The sequence below is a fragment of the Brienomyrus brachyistius genome, chromosome 24, assembly GCF_023856365.1.
Source record: "Brienomyrus brachyistius isolate T26 chromosome 24, BBRACH_0.4, whole genome shotgun sequence".
Classification (NCBI taxonomy): domain Eukaryota; kingdom Metazoa; phylum Chordata; class Actinopteri; order Osteoglossiformes; family Mormyridae; genus Brienomyrus; species Brienomyrus brachyistius.
The window spans coordinates 8,233,686-8,256,739 of NC_064556.1; the positions used below are offsets into that span (position 1 = coordinate 8,233,686).

General features: G+C 44.7%; 2 protein-coding genes across 7 annotated transcripts in view; both read right to left on the reverse strand.

The window, feature by feature from the left end:
• LOC125720161 (interferon-induced protein 44-like) overlaps nt 1–23,054 on the reverse strand; it is a 518,912-nt gene that overhangs the window by 475,537 nt on the left and 20,321 nt on the right. The gene's annotated exons all lie outside the window — the stretch shown is intronic.
• Nucleotides 1–23,054, reverse strand: part of LOC125720156 (interferon-induced protein 44-like) — a 100,538-nt gene that overhangs the window by 2,423 nt on the left and 75,061 nt on the right. The window contains exons 1-6 of one of the 5 annotated variants that reach the window (XM_048995328.1): nt 14,262–14,362; nt 13,895–13,940; nt 11,757–11,934; nt 5,151–5,346; nt 965–1,117; nt 506–677 (exon numbers count right to left, since the gene is read on the reverse strand). The exons of 2 other annotated variants lie outside the window; for them this stretch is intronic. In XM_048995328.1, coding sequence (XP_048851285.1) covers nt 506–677; nt 965–1,117; nt 5,151–5,346; nt 11,757–11,911 — 676 coding nt within the window. In that variant the 5' untranslated portion in view covers nt 11,912–11,934; nt 13,895–13,940; nt 14,262–14,362. Of the gene's footprint in view, nt 1–505; nt 678–964; nt 1,118–5,150; nt 5,347–11,756; nt 11,935–13,894; nt 13,941–14,261; nt 14,363–23,054 lie in introns of those variants that run through there. 2 more of the 5 variants (XM_048995329.1, XM_048995331.1) reach the window with 2 other exon arrangements.

Sequence of the window (23,054 nt, forward strand, 5' to 3'; positions counted from 1 at the left end):
GATGAAATTAATGAAAAGAGAGTTATAGCGCAGGTTGTTCACTGAATGGTAGCAACTGGCGTACTGACGCTCGTGGGCAGTCATAGCTTTGTCTCGTGAAAGGTAAACAAGGGTAGTGCGCGGTGTCGAGACTAATTTTGACCCATACAAGTTCTAGGACGCGAATCATATTCCAAACAAAGGTCGTATACCAAGCAAAAATTTTCACATCCAAACAGGACGTCTGCCAAGTTGAACTTATTCCAAAGCGGACATATACCGAGGTACCACTGAATCTAAATATTACTATAGTCATTACTTCTCAGAGGTGAACTTACTTTTTCATGTCTGTGTAGATTTTCACTATTATTTATGTTTAAGGTAAAGCATGCAATACAACACATTAGAATTTTCATACAAGACAGCTGATAAGTGCTTATGAATTTTGACCTTCAGATCCAACCCTGACACGAAACACACTGAGTTACAGATGCCACCTCCCTCCCTATTCTCCCCACTCACTAACCATGATACTTTGTTTTCTTTCGGATTTCATCAACTTTGTTCTTCATTCCTTGGGGCATAATTGCAAGTTTGGTGGCATCTATCACATACACCACACAGTGGATCCTGTCCTGAAGTGGCATTTCGCTGCATGTCTGACAGTCATCAGTAACCATTTCCTGCACAGGGTTGAACTAAACAGACAAGAAGTTGATAATGACACATAAAATCATTCACTAATTTTGAGATCATGAAACGCAAGCAAAATGCAATCTAAGCCCATCCATGTTACATTTGAGTAATAACAATATATTATTAAACCTAAATACAAATCAGTGAATGAGATTAAATTTCCTCCAAAGAGAGTCTATGGAGAAAAATACCAGTAATTATAAACATGTGTGAGTCATTACAGGGATCAGACGAGCATGTGTTTATATACCTGTTGTTTTTGAGGCCTGGTTAGATACACAGTTCTTACCTGGTACTTGTCTGGTACGTAGCCCTTCAGGACGCTCACTATATCTTCAGTTTTCACCCCTCCATTCGCATCTGCCTCCAGTCCCATGGTGTCACACAGTAGGAATGCCATTGGCTTTTCACCTCGGCCCGCCCTCACCTTGTAAGTGCGATACTGTAAGAAGACACATGATGTCATTCATCTTCTGACAGCTTATCCAGCTGAGCAGGTGCCTCAAACTCATATAACTTGGGGAAAAACCTTAATCCCAGTCACGACACCCTTAACCCCTACCCAGCCCTAACCTTAACCATAAGAAACCCATCCATCCATCCATTTTCCAAACCGCTTATCCTATTGGGTCGCGGGGGGTCCGGAGCCTATCCCGGAATCAATGGGCACGAGGCAGGGAACAACCCAGGATGGGGGGCCAGCCCATCGCAGGGCACACTCACACACCATTCACTCACACATGCACACCTATGGGCAATTCAGCAACTCCAATTAGCCTCAGCATGTTTTTGGACTGTGGGGGTAAACCGGAGTACCCGGAGGAAACCCCACGACGACACGGGGAGAACATGCAAACTCCGCACACATGTGACCCAGGCGGAGACTCGAACCCGGGTCCCAGAGGTGTGAGGCGACAGTGCTAACCACTGCACCACCATGCCGCCCCCCCATAAGAAACCATTCGGTGTTTTTACTGTTTTGATTGCAGTTACAGATTTGTATAAAATTGAGGTTATCCAAAAGCTGACCCTCCCAGTCAGGGTTCGCGGGTATAGATGGGCAGGTAGGCGGGTAGGAGGCAGGGAAGGACGAGGCAGATAGGCAAAATAAGGGGAAAACTGGGGATTTATTAAGGGGAAGACGACTACGGGGAGAACAGGACATCGCTAACATTATCGAATATCAATGACGGACAAACACGGGTAAGGGCAAGACGTGGACTGATATAGACAAAAGACATGGCGAAATACAAGGTACAGCTGTGCATGATTGGGGAAGCACACGTGGATAATCAGGGGGCGTGGCACATACGAGGATCGTACGAGCCGGGCATGACACCCCCCACCCCACACACACACAAAAATGCAGATAATCCGCTAAACAGCCAGAATGTTAAAGTTCAACAAGGCGATTAGTTTTTTATTTTGTGTAGAGAACAAATCATCACCAGATTTAGTAATGATTAAAAATCTTGTTGCAGGCCAGATAGACCCCTGTAGTTGAGGTTATTGGGAAGCCTGGAGCCAGATTTAATAATGATTTAATAATGATCTTTCCAGTGTCTCTCTTCCCTTCCCTGATCCCCTCGTTGTTCCTTGTTTCCTGGACCCGTTTCATACGTCTCATGCTCATTTATTTTCTGGTTGTTCGTGTCCCAATTAAAAAAAAAGCTGTTTGTTCAGCTCACTGTTGCCTCCCTCATCAGATGTCACACAATTAGTATAGTAAGACATATTTTAATTTCTTCAGTTGTTTTGTATTGTTAGTTTGTTTTATTCCACAATTGTTTAACTACAACTGAGGCAAAATGAACATTTTAGACAATAATACGTGCATCTGTCATAAAACTATTTTTAAAAATGAGAGAAGATTGATATTTTGTGGTAATGAGTTTGTGAGATTGATCCATATTGTGTTTCAGAACAAATGTCATGTTCCATGTGCCAATGCAGTGTGATTAACCCTTGACTGGGGATACCTGGCCAGTTCTCATTAAACCCATGCTCACTCTCAGACTGTGTGAGGTTTGGTTGATCTAGATGTTACTTATTGAGCAGTTTTCTTGTGTTCTTTGTCTAGACCTGACCTGCCTTTTTGATCCCAGTCCTGCCTTTTACCTTTCTCCCTTGGATTGTATCGCTGTCCTAGCCTCCTGTCTCCCATGTCTGTGTAGGACAGATTACCCTGGTACCTGACCCTTCCGGCACCACAATGACCAGAACCGCGAGTCGAATTCTTGTCTGAATGTCTGTTTCTGCAATAAACAGTCTGTGTAATGCAGAAGTCTCTAACTCTGGTCCAGGAGAGCTACTATCCAGCAGGCTTTCTATCCTACCTGGCTTCTGATGAACCACGCCTGCTCCTGGTAGCCAGGTAGGATAGAAAACCTACCGGACATTAGCTCTCCAGGACCAGTCTGTTACATAAGAACATAAGAAATTTACAAATGAAAGGAGGCCATTTGGCCCATCTAGCTCATTTGGGGAGAACTTAACTAATACAGTAGCTCAGAGTTGATAAAATCTTATCTAGCTCTGATTTAAAAGAACTTTGTACTCTTGAGTTACTAATTTGTGCTCTCAAGTTACTAATCCATGCTCTCAAGTTACTAATCCATGCTCTTGAGTTACTAATACGTGCGCTCAAGTTACTATGTCATGCTCTCGAATTACTAATCCATGCTCTCAAATTACTAATCTGTAGTAATTTGTGCTCTCGAGTTACTAACCCATGTGCTCAAATTAATAATTTGTGCTCTTGAGTTATTAATCATGGTGGCAAAATTCACTGAGAGCGGAGGTTAGGTTTTGGTAGAACATTTATATTCTGTTATAGGAAACAAAAAACTTAGGAAGTACATATTTAGAATTAATTTAAAATTTACCGCCACAACCTTTATATGAGCTCTGCATACAATCATATTCACCTTGTTGTTTAAATCACTCATAGACATGTTTGTGAGAAACTAATTTATTTTTAACTTTTAAATTGCAATATTTATCACAATTGGAGCAGTGGGCAGAATATAGAGAATGCTGCAAGAGAATTACAAAATTACAAGGACGCAACAAGTCTGAGATATTTCATACCACAGCCTCATACAAACGTGAAAGACTGAAAGCGAAGGACCTGAGCAATATGGTTTCACTTCCTGCTGGTGGACATAACTGTCAATCTGCCCAGATTTAGGTTAACTGTGCATGGAAGTCACTTTCTCGTTTGGCTCTCAGCGGAGGCAGTCGCACTTCTCTCCCTCTCCATCCCCTTATCTTCCCTGCTTCGCTCCTCTCGTCTCGTCTAGTCTACTGTCTTATACTTGAGAGACTCTCTCAGCCCTGCTCTCCAAACTACGAAAAACGATGGATTTGATCAGCTGGTCTCTCAACGCAATTGACACCATCTTCTCGACGAGAAGCCTAGGTTCGGGGGAACCTAACTGTCCGGCGGGAACGTATGCTGCTGGCTACACGATGGACGGATGGGAGCGGTGGAGGGTCGTGTGCCTGGCAGCTCTTTCCGTGGAGGACATTGAAGACATCTACCTATTCGGAACCATGATTACAGGTATTATGCTGATTGGATTAGGCATTGCCCTGGTTTATCAAAGATTGAAGAAGACGGTGACAGCCGCTCAAAGCCCCACTAGGCTGGCCGGAATGATTGATGAAGTGGGCAGAGCTGTTAGCACTCAGACTGTGAAACTGGATAACATCATGGAGAAGCTCACAGCTTTGCAAAACTTATTGGATGGCAGAGACCAGCGTGGACATTAGCGTGGACATTAGTGGAGCTGGAAATTACAGCTTCTCGTACGGAAACCCAAACAACCCTATTCTATCAGGTTTTGGCTCCCCCCAATCAGCACTGGCCTCGGCCAAGGCCGCTGCTGAACTAACAACTCCCCCTGAAGAACAAGGCAGTGAGACTCTCTTGCATTCCTCTCCCCCGATCCCAAGGACTTACCGCACCCTCCCCCCCATCCAACGCCTTCGCCGCTTCATACCCCCAGCGTGAACAGGCGGGTCTGTTGACCAGCGCCTCCATGGCTGCAGGACCGGATGGCTGTCTGTCTCTGCTGGACTACCTCCACCACCCCTTTTCCCTCACCCGTTGCAAGTCGTGTCATTTTTATGTTGTAAGGCGTAGTGACCATGTGCTTATGTTGCTGAGGTGTTTTTTTCGGTTCCCACAATGTCCTCCCCACTGGAGTACAGTCTGGGGGCTGTTTTTTTATTCTCCTCCTCTCTCCTCATGTTACTCTGTTTCTTTTCTTCTCTCTTCCCCTGTCTCCCGACCGGTCTACCCCCTACTGTGATGTTTGTGTATATGTATTGTCGGGTTGATGGCCAGTTTTTTCGCTGGTACTCGTGACTAGTGACATGGTATATTGCAACAGCAATAAAGGGTTTCATCATCATCATCATCATCATCATCATCATCAAGTATGAGCAGCAACACCGCTTGTGCAGATTACCTTCAAGGAAAGGCTGGTTCCCATGTCTCCTGCTTCAGCTTGGCTTGTTATGTTGCCACGGAAGACTGAGTTGATGGAGTTGAAGAAGCTTGATTTTCCAGCACCAACTAAACCAATTAGAAGAATCCGAGCCTGAGGCACCGAATCAACAGGAGGCTTGTACTCTTTCAGGAATTTCAAGATTTTGGTTCGTGCACTAAAGGAAGAGATATTGGAAATGGAAATGAGTTAAAATTCCTATGAGATACAAAAAAATCCCATATCTGATAACATATCTTCCTCATTAGCCATGTGCTACTGGAACCATTTCATGACGTATCTCACATTGGTCTCAAAATGTGGTTATTTACTCTTTATATATTTATAGCATATGCTTTTAGCCAAAGCTACACAAAATGTATGAGAGCAGGATCAGTCAGTCCCTGGAGCAATTAGGGTTAAGGGCCTTGCTGAAGGGGCCCATGGCGACATAACCATGAGGTCAGAATCTTCAGAATCAGAATCAATCTTGCCACACGCATTTGTATTGGCACAGCTTACTACTATTGGATATACCACGACAAAAGACAGTTAACAGTTTGGGCATTAACAGACAGATAAAATATAAGGCAGAATATACAAAACGGTGATACATAAACACAAGGTAGATGATATATACACACAGCAAATGTGCCAGTGTTAAATTAACACTGCATGGTGCCAATATGGGTCCACACCATTCAGTGTTACCTTTAACACTTTAAAGTGTGCAGTGAGTGTTGCTATGACAATGTTAATATTTATTAACTCTTATAGTGTTCAATTTACACCACAGGGTGTTAAGTATATGAGTCTCTACCTCCACTGTTCTGCCCCTAGGGGCAGTCTGTTTAATGTTTCATCTTTTTAGCATTGCCCTTGGTAAAAGGTGGTATTGCAGTTGTACAGGAAGCAGGAAGTGGTGCCATGTATTAGGTGCAGGGAGGCCCAATACAGCGCTTTTCAATCTGTTGCAATCATTGATTTGACCCATCGTGAGTATTGCCTGTTGCTGCTAATGGGATGTTTGTGTTTGCATTTAGTTTATCTCAATTGCTGAGTGATATTTACTGACCGACGTTCTGTGCTTTAACCTTTAGTGACATGTTGCTTTCTGTATGTTTTGAGTGCAATTGTGTGACTTAGACCTTACCTGTGATGCCTTACAGAATATATGTTTATATATGTTATGTTCTGATATCATTATTTCTGGTATTTCAGGTTTACTCTCATCTACCAGACCAACATGCTCTATAAGAGTCAATATTAATCTCAGCAAGAAAGCTACGTCCTGACTCTCGTGTTGTTTACTGCGGGAGTTTGGATGGCTGTCTACTTCTGGTTATTAAACACCATTAGGAGGGCAGCATATCCACATATCTGCCCCATTTTAATATGCACACAAGCAGTCATGAGGATCAGAAGAGCCATCCCACATTTACCCACCATCATGAGAAAGACTCTGACCAACAAGAACCTCACAGATTTTTCTTGTTTTATGTTTAAGTTTTGATGGCTTCGTGCTGACTGGTCTTGAAGAGTAGAGTGCTGTGGTCCTGGTGGCTGTATAGTATGTTGGCGTCAAGTCAGAGAAAAACTCTTGGAGACATACAGGGCATGTCTCCAGAATGGTACATATCTTAATGGTGTGGGGGTTTATTTGATTGCCAGTCCTGCCCTTGGATGATTAACATATGTGGAAAGGTGTTAGGACAGTTGTGATACCTTTTTGTGTGCATACATACTCTAATTCAACATTAAATCAATGGATAAAGAAGTTGCTAAAATGCTAGGGGAAAACCAACTATTTTGTTTCTCTTCTTAACCTAGGTTCTCTAAGAAAAGCATCAAGACCCTATATACCTAAACAATTGAGATTTCTTTGGGGGTGCACATATATAACCACTACATTAATTAGACCAGCTAGCACATGCGAACCCAAAAAAATTTATAATAAAATGTGGTGTAGACTAATATCAGTGCCATACCATCCTCGATCATGGTGGGTTTCTGAAGATTAAGCTTAATGAAAATCTGCATATTAAATGAGCAAAGTGATTTGATTTGTTATTCTATCCCAACCCCTCCTGGAGCCGAGACCTTATCGTCGTGGAGGGGTTTACGTGTTCCAATGATCCCAGGAGCTAAGTTGCCTGGGGCTTTATGCCCCTGGTAGGGTCACCCAAGGCAAACAGGTCCTGGGTGAGGAACCAGACAAAGTGCGGCTCAAAAGACCCCTTATGATGAGAAACGACATGGACACATGTTTTCCCTCGCCCGGACATGGGTCACCGGGGCCCCCTCCTGGACCCAGGCCTGGGGGTGGGGCTCAATGGCGAGTGCCTGGTGACCAGGCCTACACCCATGGGGCCTGGTCGGGCACAGCCCGAAAAAAGCATGTGGGTCCCCCCTCCAATGGGCTTACCACCTGTAGGAGGGGCCAAAGGGGTCGGGTGCAGTGTGAGTTGAGCAGTAGCCGAAGGTGGGTCCTTGGCAGTCTGATCCTCGACTGCAGAAGCTAGCTCTAGGGACATGGAATGTGACCTCTCTAGTGGGGAAGGAGCCTGAGCTGGTGTGCGAGGCTTTGAGGTTCCGACTAGATGTAGTCGGGCTCACCTCGACACACGGCTTGGGCTCTGGAACCAGTCTCCTCGAAGGGGGTTGGACCCTCTTCCACTCTGGAGTTGCTCACGGGGAGAGGCGCCGAGCAGTTGTGGGCATACTTATTGCCCCTTGGCTGGGCACCTGTACATTGGGGTTTACCGCGGTGGACGAAAGGGTAGCCTCCCTTCGCCTTCGGGTGGGGGGACGGGTCCTGTTCAGAAACCTACCCTTTTTGGAGTCCTTGGAAGGGGTGTTGGAGAGCGCTCCTCCCGGGGACTCTCTTGTTCTACTGGGGGATTTCAATGCTTACGTGGGCAATAACAGTGAGACCTGGAGGGGCATGATTGGGAGGAACGGCCCCACTGATCTGAACCTGAGTGGTGTTTTGTTATTGGACTTCTGTGCTCGTCACGGATTATCCATAATGAACACCATTTTCAAGCATAAGGGTGTCTATATGTGTACTTGGCACCAGGACACCCTAGACCGCAGTTCGATGATCGACTTTGTGGTCGTGTCATTGGACTTGCGGCCGCATGTATTGGACACTCGGGTGAGGAGAGGGGCGGAGCTGTCAACTGATCACCACCTGGTGGTGGGTTGGCTCCGCTGGTGGGGGAGGAAGCCGGTCAGACCTGGTACACCCAAGCGTATAGTGAGGGTTTGCTGGGAACGCCTGCGGAATCCCCTGTCAGGAGGAGCTTCAACTCCAACCTCCAGCAGAACTTCGCCCATGTCCCGGGGGAGGCGGGGGACATTGAGTCCGAATGGGCTATGTTCCGTGCCTCCATTGTTGAGGCGGCTGACTGGAGCTGTGGTCGTAAGGTGGCCGGTGCCTGTCACGGCGGCAATCCCCGAACCCGCTGGTGGACACCGGCGGTGAAGGATGCCGTCAAGCTGAAGAAGGAGTCCTATCGGGCCTTTTTGCCCTGTGGGACTCCGGAGGCAGCTGATAGGTACCGGCAGGCTAAGCAGAACGCGGCTTCGGCAGTCGCTGAGGCAAAATCTCAGGTATGGGAGGAGTTTGGCGAGGCCATGGAGAACGACTTCCGGATGGCTTCGAGGAGATTCTGGTCCACCATCCGGCGTCTCAGGGCGGGAAAGCGGTGCAGCATCAACACTGTTTATAGTGGAGGTGGTGCGCTGCTGACCTCAGCTCGGGACGTTGTGGATCGGTGTAAGGAATACTTCGAAGACCTCCTCAATCCCACCGACACGCCATTAAATGAGGAAGCAGAGTCTGAGGACTTGGGGTCGGACTCACCTATCTCTGGGATAGAGGTTGCTGAGGTGGTTAAAAAGCTCCTCGGTGGCCGGGCCCCGGGGGTGGATGAGATCCGCCCGGAGTTCCTCAAGGCTCTGGATGTTGCGGGGCTGTCTTGGTTGACACGCATCTACGGCATTGCGTGGACATCGGGGACGGTGCCTCTGGATTGGCAGACCGGGGTGGTGGTCCCCCTCTTCAAGAAAGGGAACCATAGGGTGTGTTCCAACTATAGGGGGATCACACTACTCAGCTTCCCTGGTAAGGTCTATTCAGGGGTGCTGGAGAGGAGGGTCCGTCGGATAGTCGAACCTCGGATTCAGGAGGAGCAGTGTGGTTTTCACCCTGGCCATGGAACAGTGGACCAGCTCTATACTCTCGGCAGGGTCCTGGAGGGTGTGTGGGAGTTTGCCCAACCAGTTTACATGTGTTTTGTGGACTTGGAGAAGGCATTCGACCGCGTCCCTCGGGGAGTCCTGTGGGGAGTGCTCCGGGAGTATAGGGTGCCAGGCTGCATTATAAGAGCTGTTCGGGCCATCTACAACCAGTGCCAGAGCTGGGTCCGCATTGTCGGCAGTAAGTCGGACTCGTTCCCGGTGAGGGTTGGACTCCGCCAGGGCTGCCCTTTATCATCGATTCTGTTCATAACTTTTATGGACGGAATTTCTAGGCGCAGCCAGGGCGTTGAGGGTGTCCGGTTTGGTGACCTCAGGATTAGGTCTCTGCTTTTTGCAGATGATGTGGTTCTGTTAGCCTCATCGGACCGTGACCTTCAGCTCTCACTGGAGCAGTTTGCAGCTGAGTGTGAAGCGGCTGGGATGAAAATCAAATCCGAGGCCATGGTCCTCAGCCGGAAAAGGGTGGAGTGCTCTTTCCGTGTCAGGGAGGGGATCCTTGTTCACAAGTGAAGGAAGAATGGAGCGGGAGATCGACAGGCGGATCGGTGCGGCATCAGCAGTGATGCGAGCGCTGCATCGGTCTGTCATGGTGAAGAAAGAGCTGAGCCAAAAGGCAAAGCTCTCGATTTACCAGTCGATCTACGTTCCTACCCTCACCTATGGTCATGAGCTATGTGTAGTGACCGAAAGAACAAAATTGCGAGTGCAAGTGGCCGAAATGAGTTTTCTCCGCAGGGTGACTGGGCTCTCCCTTAGAGATAGGGTGAGGAGCTCAGTCATTCGGGAGGGACTCAGAGTAGAGCCGCTGCTCCTCCGCATTGAAAGGAGCCAGATGAGGTGGCTCAGGCATCTGATTAGGATGCCTCCTGGACGCCTCCCTGGGGGAAGGCCCTGGAGAAGACCCAGGACACGCTGGAGGGACTATGTCGCTCGGCTGGCCTGGGAACGCCTCGGAATTCCCCCAGAGGAGCTAGATGAAGTGGCCGGGGAGAGGGAAGTCTGGGTTTCCCTGCTGAGACTGCTGCCCCCGCGACTAGACCTTGGATTCAGCGGAAGATAATGGATGGATGGATGGATTCTATCCCAAGTTGTGGTCTAAAAGCAATAAGGCCACGACCCATTATATCTGCTTTAAGGGAAATACACTCCTTCGATCATTAAGATAGCTCTCACCTTTTCTCAGCCCTGCTAAATAATTATGTTATGCAGTCTAACAAAGTCTAGCTTCGTAATCTGTGTTTGGTGACTGGTGCCACACATTTCACTCACTTTTACACCACAGGTGGTTTTCAGAAGAGCTTGACTGGTTCTTTTTTACCCTGATTAGAGAAACTTATTTTATTCATGCTTAAATAAATACATCTATAAAGATGTTTTTTCAGTTTTTCAATATTTACCAACTTACATGAACACAGTTCTTTGATTATCAGGAGCTAGAACTTGCATGAAAACAGAAAAGCCCCTGTTGGTCTGACTCTTTCTCATTATGGTGGGTTAGTAAAACACAGCAGCTGAATGTTCAAATGAGTTTAAATGAGAGGACATTAAAATGGGGCAGATATGGGCCACTCATTTTGTACCTGTGTGCCACCCATATGAGCTTGTAATCTGGGAAGAGGTGGAGACACATTGTCTTAACACGCTATGGCTGGATTGCACCAACATGGTTTAACTTTTAAACTGGATTAAATCAAGATTTATCTACAAATTCCATTGCACCAAAGTTTAAACTTAGTTTAAATTTAGTTTACAATTACTCTTAGTTAAATCTAAACCTTGTCAATCTCAGTTTAATTTCCACTTAAACCTAGATTAAATTCAAGTCTATTGTACCAGTGAATTGAAATCAAGTGTAAAGCTGGATTAGCAGTCATATTTAAACCACCCCTTCAGGAGGTTTATATTAGGTCTGTTTTAGTTTTATTGAAAACATGACTGCATTTCTTTGTTGGGTGGGATCAGAGGAAAGTATCTCATGTAGGAAAATATGAGACAGGATAAAGCCAATTGATTTTTTTTAAAGCAATAGTGAGTTGTCCATGCGGTATTGATTTACAAATGAGTGTGTCATATACCTCTCAGAGGAAAGGTTGGACCAACTGTCATGCACAAAAGTGAGAGGAACTCTCAGGAAGCTGAGGAGGCTGTACCTCGACTTTACTTTTGACTTTAAAATTGTGTGTGTCTGTGTGTGCGTGCATGTGTCTGTCTCTGGGAGGAGAAGGTTATAGTACTCATGCATATTTGAAAAATATATGGATAAAATTATGTGATATTAGTAAAAGAAATGTTAATTATACTTGATAAAAATGGACTTAATACCTCTCGTCCCACATAACATCCCTCCATGGTTTATCAAGGATCTTTGGTTTCCTCTCCTGTTCCACCACTCGCACCACTTGCTGCACAGGCATCGCTCTTTGGTGGGTTACAGTAAAGTTGGATGGTTCAGTAGGCTTACTGCTGCCGCCTCCCATTTTCCAAACACCAACTTCTGGACCTGTTTAATCCAAAGCAACACAATTCAGAAATCATGATCAGCAAGGCCCTGGAGATACTGAGGTTACGGGCATTGCTCAAGGGCCCAATGGCAAAAAATAAATAGGAATAAAAGGATAAAAGGAACGGAAACCTAATTGGCTGAGCCACACACACCATTATGCATTGACATCAACCATTTTATCAATATAACTTACAAATTTTCAGGGGGTGCCAGTACCACGTACCAGTTAGGACGGACACATTTCTACTAGCCAGTGGTGAAACCCGCCGAGTTTGCTGACGCAGATTAGTTGAATGAATCGTTTTTCATTCTATTTGAAGGTATTATAAGAATGAGCCCCATTCGCACTAATTTATACTTAACATTATAGTTTTATACTGCAATATTGACCTCTTATTATCATCATCATTAGTACATTGTCCAAAAAAAAGAGCATCAATGTGTTTTGTCATCTGCTTTGGCCGATCAGCCAAACTGGGACAGGATAACAAGCAAAATTCAAATACAGAACGATGTAGAAAATAACGAATGAGTCTGAACACTCGTAAATCTACAAACGAAATAACAAACTATTTTAGTTACCAAGGAATTTGGGAAACATTCACCAATTAATGATCGATCTTAAGTATTACATAACAAATTACTCAGCGTCACAAAGCTTTTAGGAGTTTCGCCGTTCAATATGTGATTTTTTATTTCCATATCATATTTATTTATTTTCTTCTTGGAATATGAGTAATTTATTGAGATAATAAGACTTGAACTATGGCATCATTTACCAAAGTTCCCCCAGAACAAAGACAAAATGGGCTGGGCCAGTAATTTCTACGTTAAGTTGTCTCGTAACGCTCTAACATTTTTCCTGAAGCAATCATTGTTATATCTTCCGTAAGATATTCCTTTGTACCAGTGGTCTGAGCCTCTCTTAGCTCACTTATCATTCATACTTGGCTCATACTGCTCATTTAAAATAAAACTAACATCGTTAAGGGTGCAGTTTCATAACCAAACACCACTTAACGAAAAAATCACTGGTCCATATAATAAAATTATTTTGTCTGACACACTGGGGTTCCGGGAAATAGATGAGTGCGAAACTTTTCTGAAAGGGTGTGAAAGATGAGAGAGGGCCAGAAGAACTCACTGGACTTGGTTTGATTGAATTTAAAATGAAGGAGTATTACAAATTATCCAACAGCAATATTGATAGACGGTTATAGGACACATGCTGTACAAGTGGTGTTATGGTGATCGGCATTGCACTTTTAAGACGGTCCCTCAGTTTTCCGGCAGTTTTGTGTGAGCAGAAGGATATTCCCGTCTTGCTTTGTATTTTTAATTCATATTGCTGGAGAATGTGGAGCTAACTAAAAGTGTGAAATATTCTCCTCGTTGAACTTTACATGTGGAGCCTAATCTGAAAAGAATTACCGTCAGATATTGAAAGAAGAGATTGCAGTTTAGATGTCAGTAAATGTAGCGGATATCGAACAATATCGAAAGCAGCAGATTTACAGACAACTGTGAAAATGAAAGTAACCGTTCAATGCATTTTATATAGCCGCAGATAACGGTGGCCATAGACCATAGTTCATGAATTATCTTATAAGTTTCTTTAAAGTAAAACGCTCGTCAAACGGATTCTTCAATTTTTTTATATGATATATTCTCGTTTGTGTTAATTAGAATTACGCTCTGTGATAATGGATTTTTCCAACGTCACTTTTGCTTCTTTACAAGGAAAAATATAAGGCGGGTTGATAATCGTTAATAAAATAATAATTATATAAATGCAGATCCTGAAATCTTTCTTAAAATTTACATGGTTAGGACGTACCCGGGGAAGTTTGGTAAGCATCAATTCCATCCAAAGACGTTACAAAGCAGGGCGAGTTATGGGAGCTTCTTACATTTTGCACGCTATTGAAATATACAAATATTTGTCTGAAAAACTCACCTTTTTGAAAACTACCTTCGACTGCCGCAGTACTTTGCAGACAGCTCTGGAAGTGAAAGTAAAAGTTCAAAAGCATTTCATATAGTCACATTGATAACGGTGGTAAAAGGTAAAATATAAGTGCAATCTTAACAGTAAATAATTGCAAGAGTAAGCTCATATTAACACAGATTTTGAAATCCTTCTACATATCTACATAATTTCTCTGTATCATTATTATTCGAGAACAGCAGAAACTAACAGCTCTCCCCAAAAATTTTAATAAAAGAAAATAAACTTTTCACAGACAGGCAAAATTAACGAGTTACAGATTTGACTAAACTGCAGTTTTGTACAATATATAGGCCTGTTTGTTTAACAAACTCACCTGTTCCAAATGAGCCTGGAAAGCTGCAGTCTTACAGAGAATTCAGAAAATGAAAGTAGGAGTTCAAAGCGGTTTATATGGTCGCACAGAATATTGTGGCCACACCATAGTTAAATATTAAATATTGCAGCAATTCTCATTGCCATTCAAATATTGATTTAAAATGCTATGCTATATCCTACTTTAAACAGGAAAGCAGTTACACCTTATTCTATAAATTACTTAAAAGTAAAATAACCGTCAAATACAATCTTTTTTTGCAGCAGATATTTAAAAATAAACTGATGACGTTAACTACAATTGGATTTTCCAGCGTCAGTTTTCCTTCGTTACAAAGAAATCATAGAAGTACAGTTGGCATTTAACAGTTATAGAAAATAAGTTAACTTATTAGTTACGTTAATATATTTATACAGATGTTGAAATCTTTCTACACAATTTAATTTAAACTTAATGAAATCTATCCACAGAAAAACTAAATGAATGAGTTATGTGGTTTACTAGCCTACAGTCTGTACGACATATATTCAATTCAATTTATTTTTATTCAATTCAATTTGTTTTTATATAGCGCTGTTCACAACAGTGTCATCCCAAAGTGCTTTACATAGATGTTTTGTGATGCATCACAACATCATTATAGAGAGTTGTACGGAACTGGGAAAAGGAAGGAAATAAATTAAATAAATAAAGCCAGATGAGAACCAAGGAGAGGAACCAAAAACTCCCAATTAGGGAGAAAAAAAGCTCTGGGGGTCCAAGGTCAACTGGGTGCCCACCCCCCTGGGCAAACTGACATTACTGAAAAAAGAGTGGACTTGCTAAACGCAAGGTGTACGCTGTGATTCAGGATCAAGACAAAGTCCACCAATGACTCTGTTATCAATGCTGGCTTGAGTAGGGTGGCCAAAGTCCATCAATGAGTCTGTTTTCCATACTGGCCTGTGTAGGGGGCAGATTGAAGGCTGCACCCATGATGTTACAGTTTACAAGTCACAACCACAATGTTTGCATTGCTTTTTCCATTATGGGAAAATAAAGACTTCATTAATTTTAGTACATCCTCTGCTTATACAGTATATATGACAATAAATCGTGAACCATTCCCCTTATGCTCAATCGCTTACAGAAGGAGTGGGAGCAGTTTTACAATGTAATAACTGTTGTTTCCACTCTAGGATCACACACACACACACACACACTGACACGCCAGTTAACGAAAGAGGGTCTGTTTATCCACTCCCCTCCCTCCCCCATCAGAAAATTTCAGAGATACTCGCAGAGACATTGGCAGAATGTTTTATTGAAGGAGCAGTGAACTAAAGGGGATGCCTGTTTTAGCAGCCCGCTGCCAGAAAAGGCATCCCCTGTTAAATCTGGCTATACTGTATCTACACTGGTGAAGCTTGCACAGGTTAGTCACAGCAGTGTCAAATTCAAATTTCAGCACCCTGCTGCCAGAATTGTAACAGAATTTGGGGGCTCGTCCTTGTTTGAGTTTGTCAGGTATATTTTTTGTGGGGGGGGGGAGATCTGTAGTGTGTAGGGTAGCAGTTTTGGTGAGGTTTGGCAGTGTTTGGTTTGATATTATTGACGTCAGCCTATTTCCTACACAGGAGCAATTCAACTGGTGCCACTGGTGCTTATTCAACATCTCAGTCTCTAATGATGCATCCAAGAGTGTGACCCAAAGGGTCCTCAGTACAAAGGCATGGATTCGTATCTGACTGCTGTAGTGTCATTCTACTCTTCCATTATGGCACTGACACCTGTCAGTGATGAAGGAGAACCTCATCAAAGTGCTGTACTGTTGTTCCTCTGAAGTTATGTGTGTAATAAAGAAACTGCACAACACCCAGTGGTCTGCATAGGGCTACAAATACACACATGTACACATACAAGGGATGATGATTTATTATTTTTATTTTTGGGTTATATTCTTTTTTTTTTATTTTAGTAATGCTTTTTTATTATTATTTTTATATATGTGCCGAAGTGTATCATATGGCACAATGACCACTGGGTACAACATCCTACATATGCAATACACACTACCTGCATATGCTACTACAGGGGTGGGCAATCATACCCAGAAAGGGCTGGTGTGTTTGCAGCCTTTTTTGGGATAACCGATCAGTTGCTCACTACAGACCGTATTTAGTACAAGAGACCCATAAAACAATTACGTTTCAAACTACATTTTAGACAACTTCACGTTATATGTCATCGTACACCTAGATTATTCCTTATTAGATATTGAAGATTATTACATTTCTTACTTACACAGCAACTGTACCCTTCTTAGAATGCATTTTCCACCATCGCTGACGTATGTACATTGCACTAAGCTTCTAACTACAGCTCTTGAAAATAAAATAAAAGGAACGGAAACCTAATTGGCTGAGCCACACACACCATTATGCATTGACATCAACCATTTTATCAATATAACTTACAAATTTTCAGGGGGTGCCAGTACCACGTACCAGTTAGGACGGACACATTTCTACTAGCCAGTGGTGAAACCCGCCGAGTTTGCTGACGCAGATTAGTTGAATGAATCGTTTTTCATTCTATTTGAAGGTATTATAAGAATGAGCCCCATTCGCACTAATTTATACTTAACATTATAGTTTTATACTGCAATATTGACCTCTTATTATCATCATCATTAGTACATTGTCCAAAAAAAAGAGCATCAATGTGTTTTGTCATCTGCTTTGGCCGATCAGCCAAACTGGGACAGGATAACAAGCAAAATTCAAATACAGAACGATGTAGAAAATAACGAATGAGTCTGAACACTCGTAAATCTACAAACGAAATAACAAACTATTTTAGTTACCAAGGAATTTGGGAAACATTCACCAATTAATGATCGATCTTAAGTATTACATAACAAATTACTCAGCGTCACAAAGCTTTTAGGAGTTTCGCCGTTCAATATGTGATTTTTTATTTCCATATCATATTTATTTATTTTCTTCTTGGAATATGAGTAATTTATTGACATAATAAGACTTGAACTATGGCATCATTTACCAAAGTTCCCCCAGAACAAAGACAAAATGGGCTGGGCTAGTAATTTCTACGTTAAGTTGTCTCGTAACGCTCTAACATTTTTCCTGAAGCAATCATTGTTATATCTTCCGTAAGATATTCCTTTGTACCAGTGGTCTGAGCCTCTCTTAGCTCACTTATCATTCATACTTGGCTCATACTGCTCATTTAAAATAAAACTAACATCGTTAAGGGTGCAGTTTCATAACCAAACACCACTTAACGAAAAAATCACTGGTCCATATAATAAAATTATTTTGTCTGACACACTGGGGTTCCGGGAAATAGATGAGTGCGAAACTTTTCTGAAAGGGTGTGAAAGATGAGAGAGGGCCAGAAGAACTCACTGGACTTGGTTTGATTGAATTTAAAATGAAGGAGTATTACAAATTATCCAACAGCAATATTGATAGACGGTTATAGGACACATGCTGTACAAGTGGTGTTATGGTGATCGGCATTGCACTTTTAAGACGGTCCCTCAGTTTTCCGGCAGTTTTGTGTGAGCAGAAGGATATTCCCGTCTTGCTTTGTATTTTTAATTCATATTGCTGGAGAATGTGGAGCTAACTAAAAGTGTGAAATATTCTCCTCGTTGAACTTTACATGTGGAGCCTAATCTGAAAAGAATTACCGTCAGATATTGAAAGAAGAGATTGCAGTTTAGATGTCAGTAAATGTAGCGGATATCGAACAATATCGAAAGCAGCAGATTTACAGACAACTGTGAAAATGAAAGTAACCGTTCAATGCATTTTATATAGCCGCAGATAACGGTGGCCATAGACCATAGTTCATGAATTATCTTATAAGTTTCTTTAAAGTAAAACGCTCGTCAAACGGATTCTTCAATTTTTTTATATGATATATTCTCGTTTGTGTTAATTAGAATTACGCTCTGTGATAATGGATTTTTCCAACGTCACTTTTGCTTCTTTACAAGGAAAAATATAAGGCGGGTTGATAATCGTTAATAATGTGACGCTCTTTTCTTGACTGGGGTTCGTTAGGCTTCGAGGTTTATTTAGGAATGAGGCCGGAGACTGTATGTGGATGTATATATATATATTTACTCCCCTGATCTAAAATAACAAGAACATATACAGCTCCGCTCAGCGCTACGCATTTCCCGCTACTTTTCTTCTCCCCTCTCCCGCGCCAACTCTCTCCTTTTATTTCCTCCGTCACCTCATCTCACCACCGCGCTCCATCCGCGAGCCCCAACAAAGCAGACCCTCTTCCCCCTCAACACCAAATTACTCTTACATATACTCTCCTTCCCAAAAAAGAAATGTCCTCATTTCAAAAAAAAAAACAAACAAACAAAAAAAAATTACAATCAAGGGAGCGAACTAACATTGTAACAGATGCATTCACCCAAGGAGGACAAGAGGGATAAAGTAGTGACAGTACAAGGAACTTCCGTATTGGCACTCCTAGGAACAGCCTGACAGGAATCAGCCAAAACCAGGGCTGTGGTGTCGTTCCCCTGGTGTAAAGTATGTACAAAGCGAAATCCCCAAATATAATTCCAAAACAGTCAGATACAACATAGTCCGGAGTATTGAGGTCCATCAATAAAGCTGGAAATCACGAAGGTGGCCCGGCAGGCGGGTCTTCCGGCGAGGAAGAGTCAACGAGGACTGCGATGCAGACATCAGGTTCCCGCCCTCCGACGACACTTCTGTTGCAGGTGGGGGTGGTGCAAATATGTCAGGTACAGGGTCCAATCCAGGGGCCTCGTGTGGTCCCGTGGGGTGTACTGGCGGCATCAGGCAGGGAGGTGGCGCAACAGATGACAGGCCAGGGCCATGTGCGTCTGGTGTAGCAATGGGGGAAGAGTTTTGGATCGTTGTACCCTCTGACGATAGATGGGATGTAGGCAATTGTGGTGACCGGGGGTAGGGCACAGGCCACAAAGGGCAATGCAGCCCTGACTTAACAGGCTGACTGGTTAACGTGAATGTAGGGAGGGGGTCAGCAGAAGGAACAGAGTTGGGGCCAGTGTGATAAGGTTTAAGACGGTTGTAATGTAAAATCTTTGGTTTGCTGTTTGGCTGAGAGGGATTCCGAATTTGGAAATTAACAGGGGGTAGTCCATCCCTGACTGATATGGCGCGTAACACTACATAGGGTCCAACCCAGCGGGGTGCAAGCTTGTTGCGACGATGCGCCGGATCATCAACCAACACTAGATCCCCTGCCTTGTATGGGGCGTACCTCATGTGTCGGTCATAGTGCTGCTGTTGAGAGGCCTGAGCCTTATCCCTAAATGCTGAAGCTGCACGATAAGCCTGGCTTAAACGGCGACGAAGAGAGGACACGTATGCCGCAAGGGTGCCAGGTGTGGCAGCGGTCAAGGGACTGTGTGTCTGAAAAGCATCAATAGGGACCCTTGCCTCTCGGCCATGAGCCAGATAGAATGGAGTAAAGCCTGTGGATGAATGAGTTGTGGTGTTGTAGGCCAGCGCTACCTGGGGTAAATGTTCATCCCAATCCCTACCGCAGTCAAAAAGGTACTTCGATAGCTCATCCTTCAGCACACGGTTCTGCCGCTCCACCGCCCCATCACACTGCGCGTGATAAGGGGATGTCCGAAGTTTTGTGATGGACATTAAGCTACAGAGGTGCTTTATGAGGTCTGATTCGAACTGACGACCCTGGTCTGAATGTAAAGCTTCTGGGACCCCATGTTGGGGAAGGTAGTGGTCGAATATGCAACGAGCCACGGTGATCGCCGTTTGATCTTTCAGGGCATACAGGTTGACAAACTTCGTGTAGAGATCAAGCATGACTAACACGTAGTGGTACCCTTTTGAGGACACCGGTAGCTCTGTTAGGTCAGCGGCGACAATCTGAAATGGGTGGGTTGGAGAAATGGAAACAAGGGGGGCTTGCAAGCGAGGGACTGGGGAACGCCGGGACTGACAAGCTGCGCAGCACTGGCAGTGACGAGCCACGTCAGATGACATGTAGGGCCAATAGAAGGAACGCGTTGCCTTGTCAATCGTTTTCGCATAACTAAAATGACCGGACGCTGGGTGACCGTGCATCAGGTATAGGACCTTGGGAACAAGGGCTCGCGGTATAACCCCCTGGTGGCAGACGGCACGCCCAGATGGACGATAAAGATGCCTGCATAAAATTCCATCACACAGAGAAAGACGAGGAAACTGCGACCACAGTTTCCTCAATGTCGGGGAAGCAGCTCGCAGACGCCACAGGGGGGGTCTCGTGCCATTTTCCAACCAGGCAACCACAACCGCCAGGTCTGGATCATCTCGTTGGTGTTTGCCCAACTCCAGATCACTATGTATCTGCACCAAGCTTGCAGTGGCGTACGGCAATGTACAACCCAGAGAAGTAGGTGTGGTCGTGGTGACAATGGGCTCGACCAGTGTAGCCCCCGGCTGTAGTGTAGAAAAATCTGCAGAAGTCTGAGTGGCGACTGTAACGGAAGTCGGGTGGGAAGCATCCGGGGAACAAGGTATGTCAAAGGGGACCTCTGCAGGGCGGCGGGACATAGCATCGGCGTTAAGGTGTTTCGGACCAGCACGATGGACAATTGCCCAATCATAGAGGTCAAGTTCCACAGCCCAGCGTGCTCGCCTGCCCGTGGGGTCGTGATCTAGGGGAATTTTTTTTAGCCCAACTAGTGGCTTATGATCCGTCACAATTGTAAAAGGATGATAAGCCAAATAGTGACGGAAGTGCCGCACAGACCACAGGACTGCATAGAGCTCCCTGTCGAACGTGGACCATTTACGCTCCGAGGCCGAGAGTACATGGCTGGCGTAAGAGATGACATGTTCTGTGCTGCCAATGACCTGACATAAGACCGAGCCTATTGCATGATGGGAAGCATCCGTATGTAGAATGAATGGTATTGAGAGATCCGGGAAAGCCATGACAGGTGGGGACGTCAGGGCCCCTTTCAGGGACCGGAAAGCCTCCTCAGCCCTGTCACACCATACAAATGGTACCCCTTTACGGGTCAAGTGATGTAAGGGTTCTGCAATATGAGCGTAATCTTTGATGAACCGTCTGTAGTAAGAGCAGAGACCCAGAAACGCCCGTACGTGGGTGGCAGAGTGAGGAACTGGCCATGTGGACACTTTGTGTGTGTTAGAGGGGTCAGGCTCCACTCCGGCACTGGACACGCGATGTCCCAAAAATGTGACGGAGGAGCGCGCCAAACAACACTTAGATGGCTTAAGCTTCAGACCCGCAGCGCGAAATCGTTCAAAGACTTCCTGGAGGTGCTTGAGGTGTTCATCAAAGCTGACACTGTAGACGATTATATCGTCCAAATAAATCAGACAAATGCTCCAGTGCAAACCACGCAGCACCAACTCCATAAGCCTCTGAAAGCTCGGAGGAGCATTAGAAATCCCCATAGGCATAACTCGAAACTGGAATAAACCAGTGCCCGTCGAAAAAGCCGTTTTTTCCTTATCCTTGGGGTCAAGAGGTATTTGCCAATAGCCAGCTGTCAGATCAATGGTGCTAAAAATTCGTGCACCAGCTACACGATCCAGCGTGTCATCAACACGTGGAAGAGGATGCGAGTCTTTAATAGTGACCGCGTTCAAGCGACGATAGTCCACACAGAAACGGTATGTGCCATCTTTCTTCCGCACTAGTACGACTGGGGCGGACCACGGGCTATTAGACTCTTCAATAACACCTTGCTCCAAGAGCTTCTGTGTCTCCTGTTGAAGGAAAGTCTGGGTGCCTGGGGATGTACGATACGGCCGTAGCTTAATAGGTGAAGCAGTACCAGTATCAATTTTGTGGTGGACCAAGTCTGTACGACCATAATCGTAAGGATGGGCACTAAAAATATCAGCATATTTGGCCAGTAAAGCCTCCAGTTGAGATCTTTCCTCAACCTCAAGGCATGTCTTATTCAGATCCACCCGTGGTGGGGGGTTATGAGGAGCCTCCTGAGTATCAACTGCTGAAACCAGCGTGTACTCATCCTGTGGGCGGCCAGTGATGGAGAATACTAGCCCCAGAGGGCAGTTTTGAGCCAAGGAAACTGGTGCCGGGGAGGGGTTTACTACCCTGACCATACCCTGGCCTTGGGTGATGGATGTTAACGTTCGAGCGACCACAAGTGTCGTGGTCGGTGCAAGCTGAGGTTCGAGGATCCACACATAAGAATCATACTGAGGGGTCGCCAGGCTGTCACTAATCACTGACACTGAAACTACCATTTCCGACAAAGGGGGCACCGTGATACCATGGGCGATGACAGCCGAGCATTGAATTGGAATGAGCTGTTGGGGCGACACAAAGGACACAACTGTATCATATAACTTGAGGTGTGCGTCAGGCACCGAGACGGTTGCTTCATGCTGACTGAAAAAGTCCCAACCTATAATTACAGGGTGGCATGAGGCACGCACAACATGAAATACATGGGTAAGGGTCAGACCACCCAGCCGTAACGGGGCAGTGACCGTACCCACCATATCCAGGAAATGACCGGTAACGGAAGAAGCAATGAGACATGGCTTGGCTATGGGCTGTGAGGCTAAGGAAGGTATGGTCTTCAAGCAGTCATGTGTAATAAGAGATAAGCCTGAGCCGGTGTCCAACAGAGCATGGAATGCTATGCCTGCGATTGTGACTGAAATGAATGGTGTCGGCAGTTCACTCTTGGCGACAGTTGGAAAATCTGCATGGACCTGGTCAACATCAGATGCTAGCATTCGGTCCACAATGCTA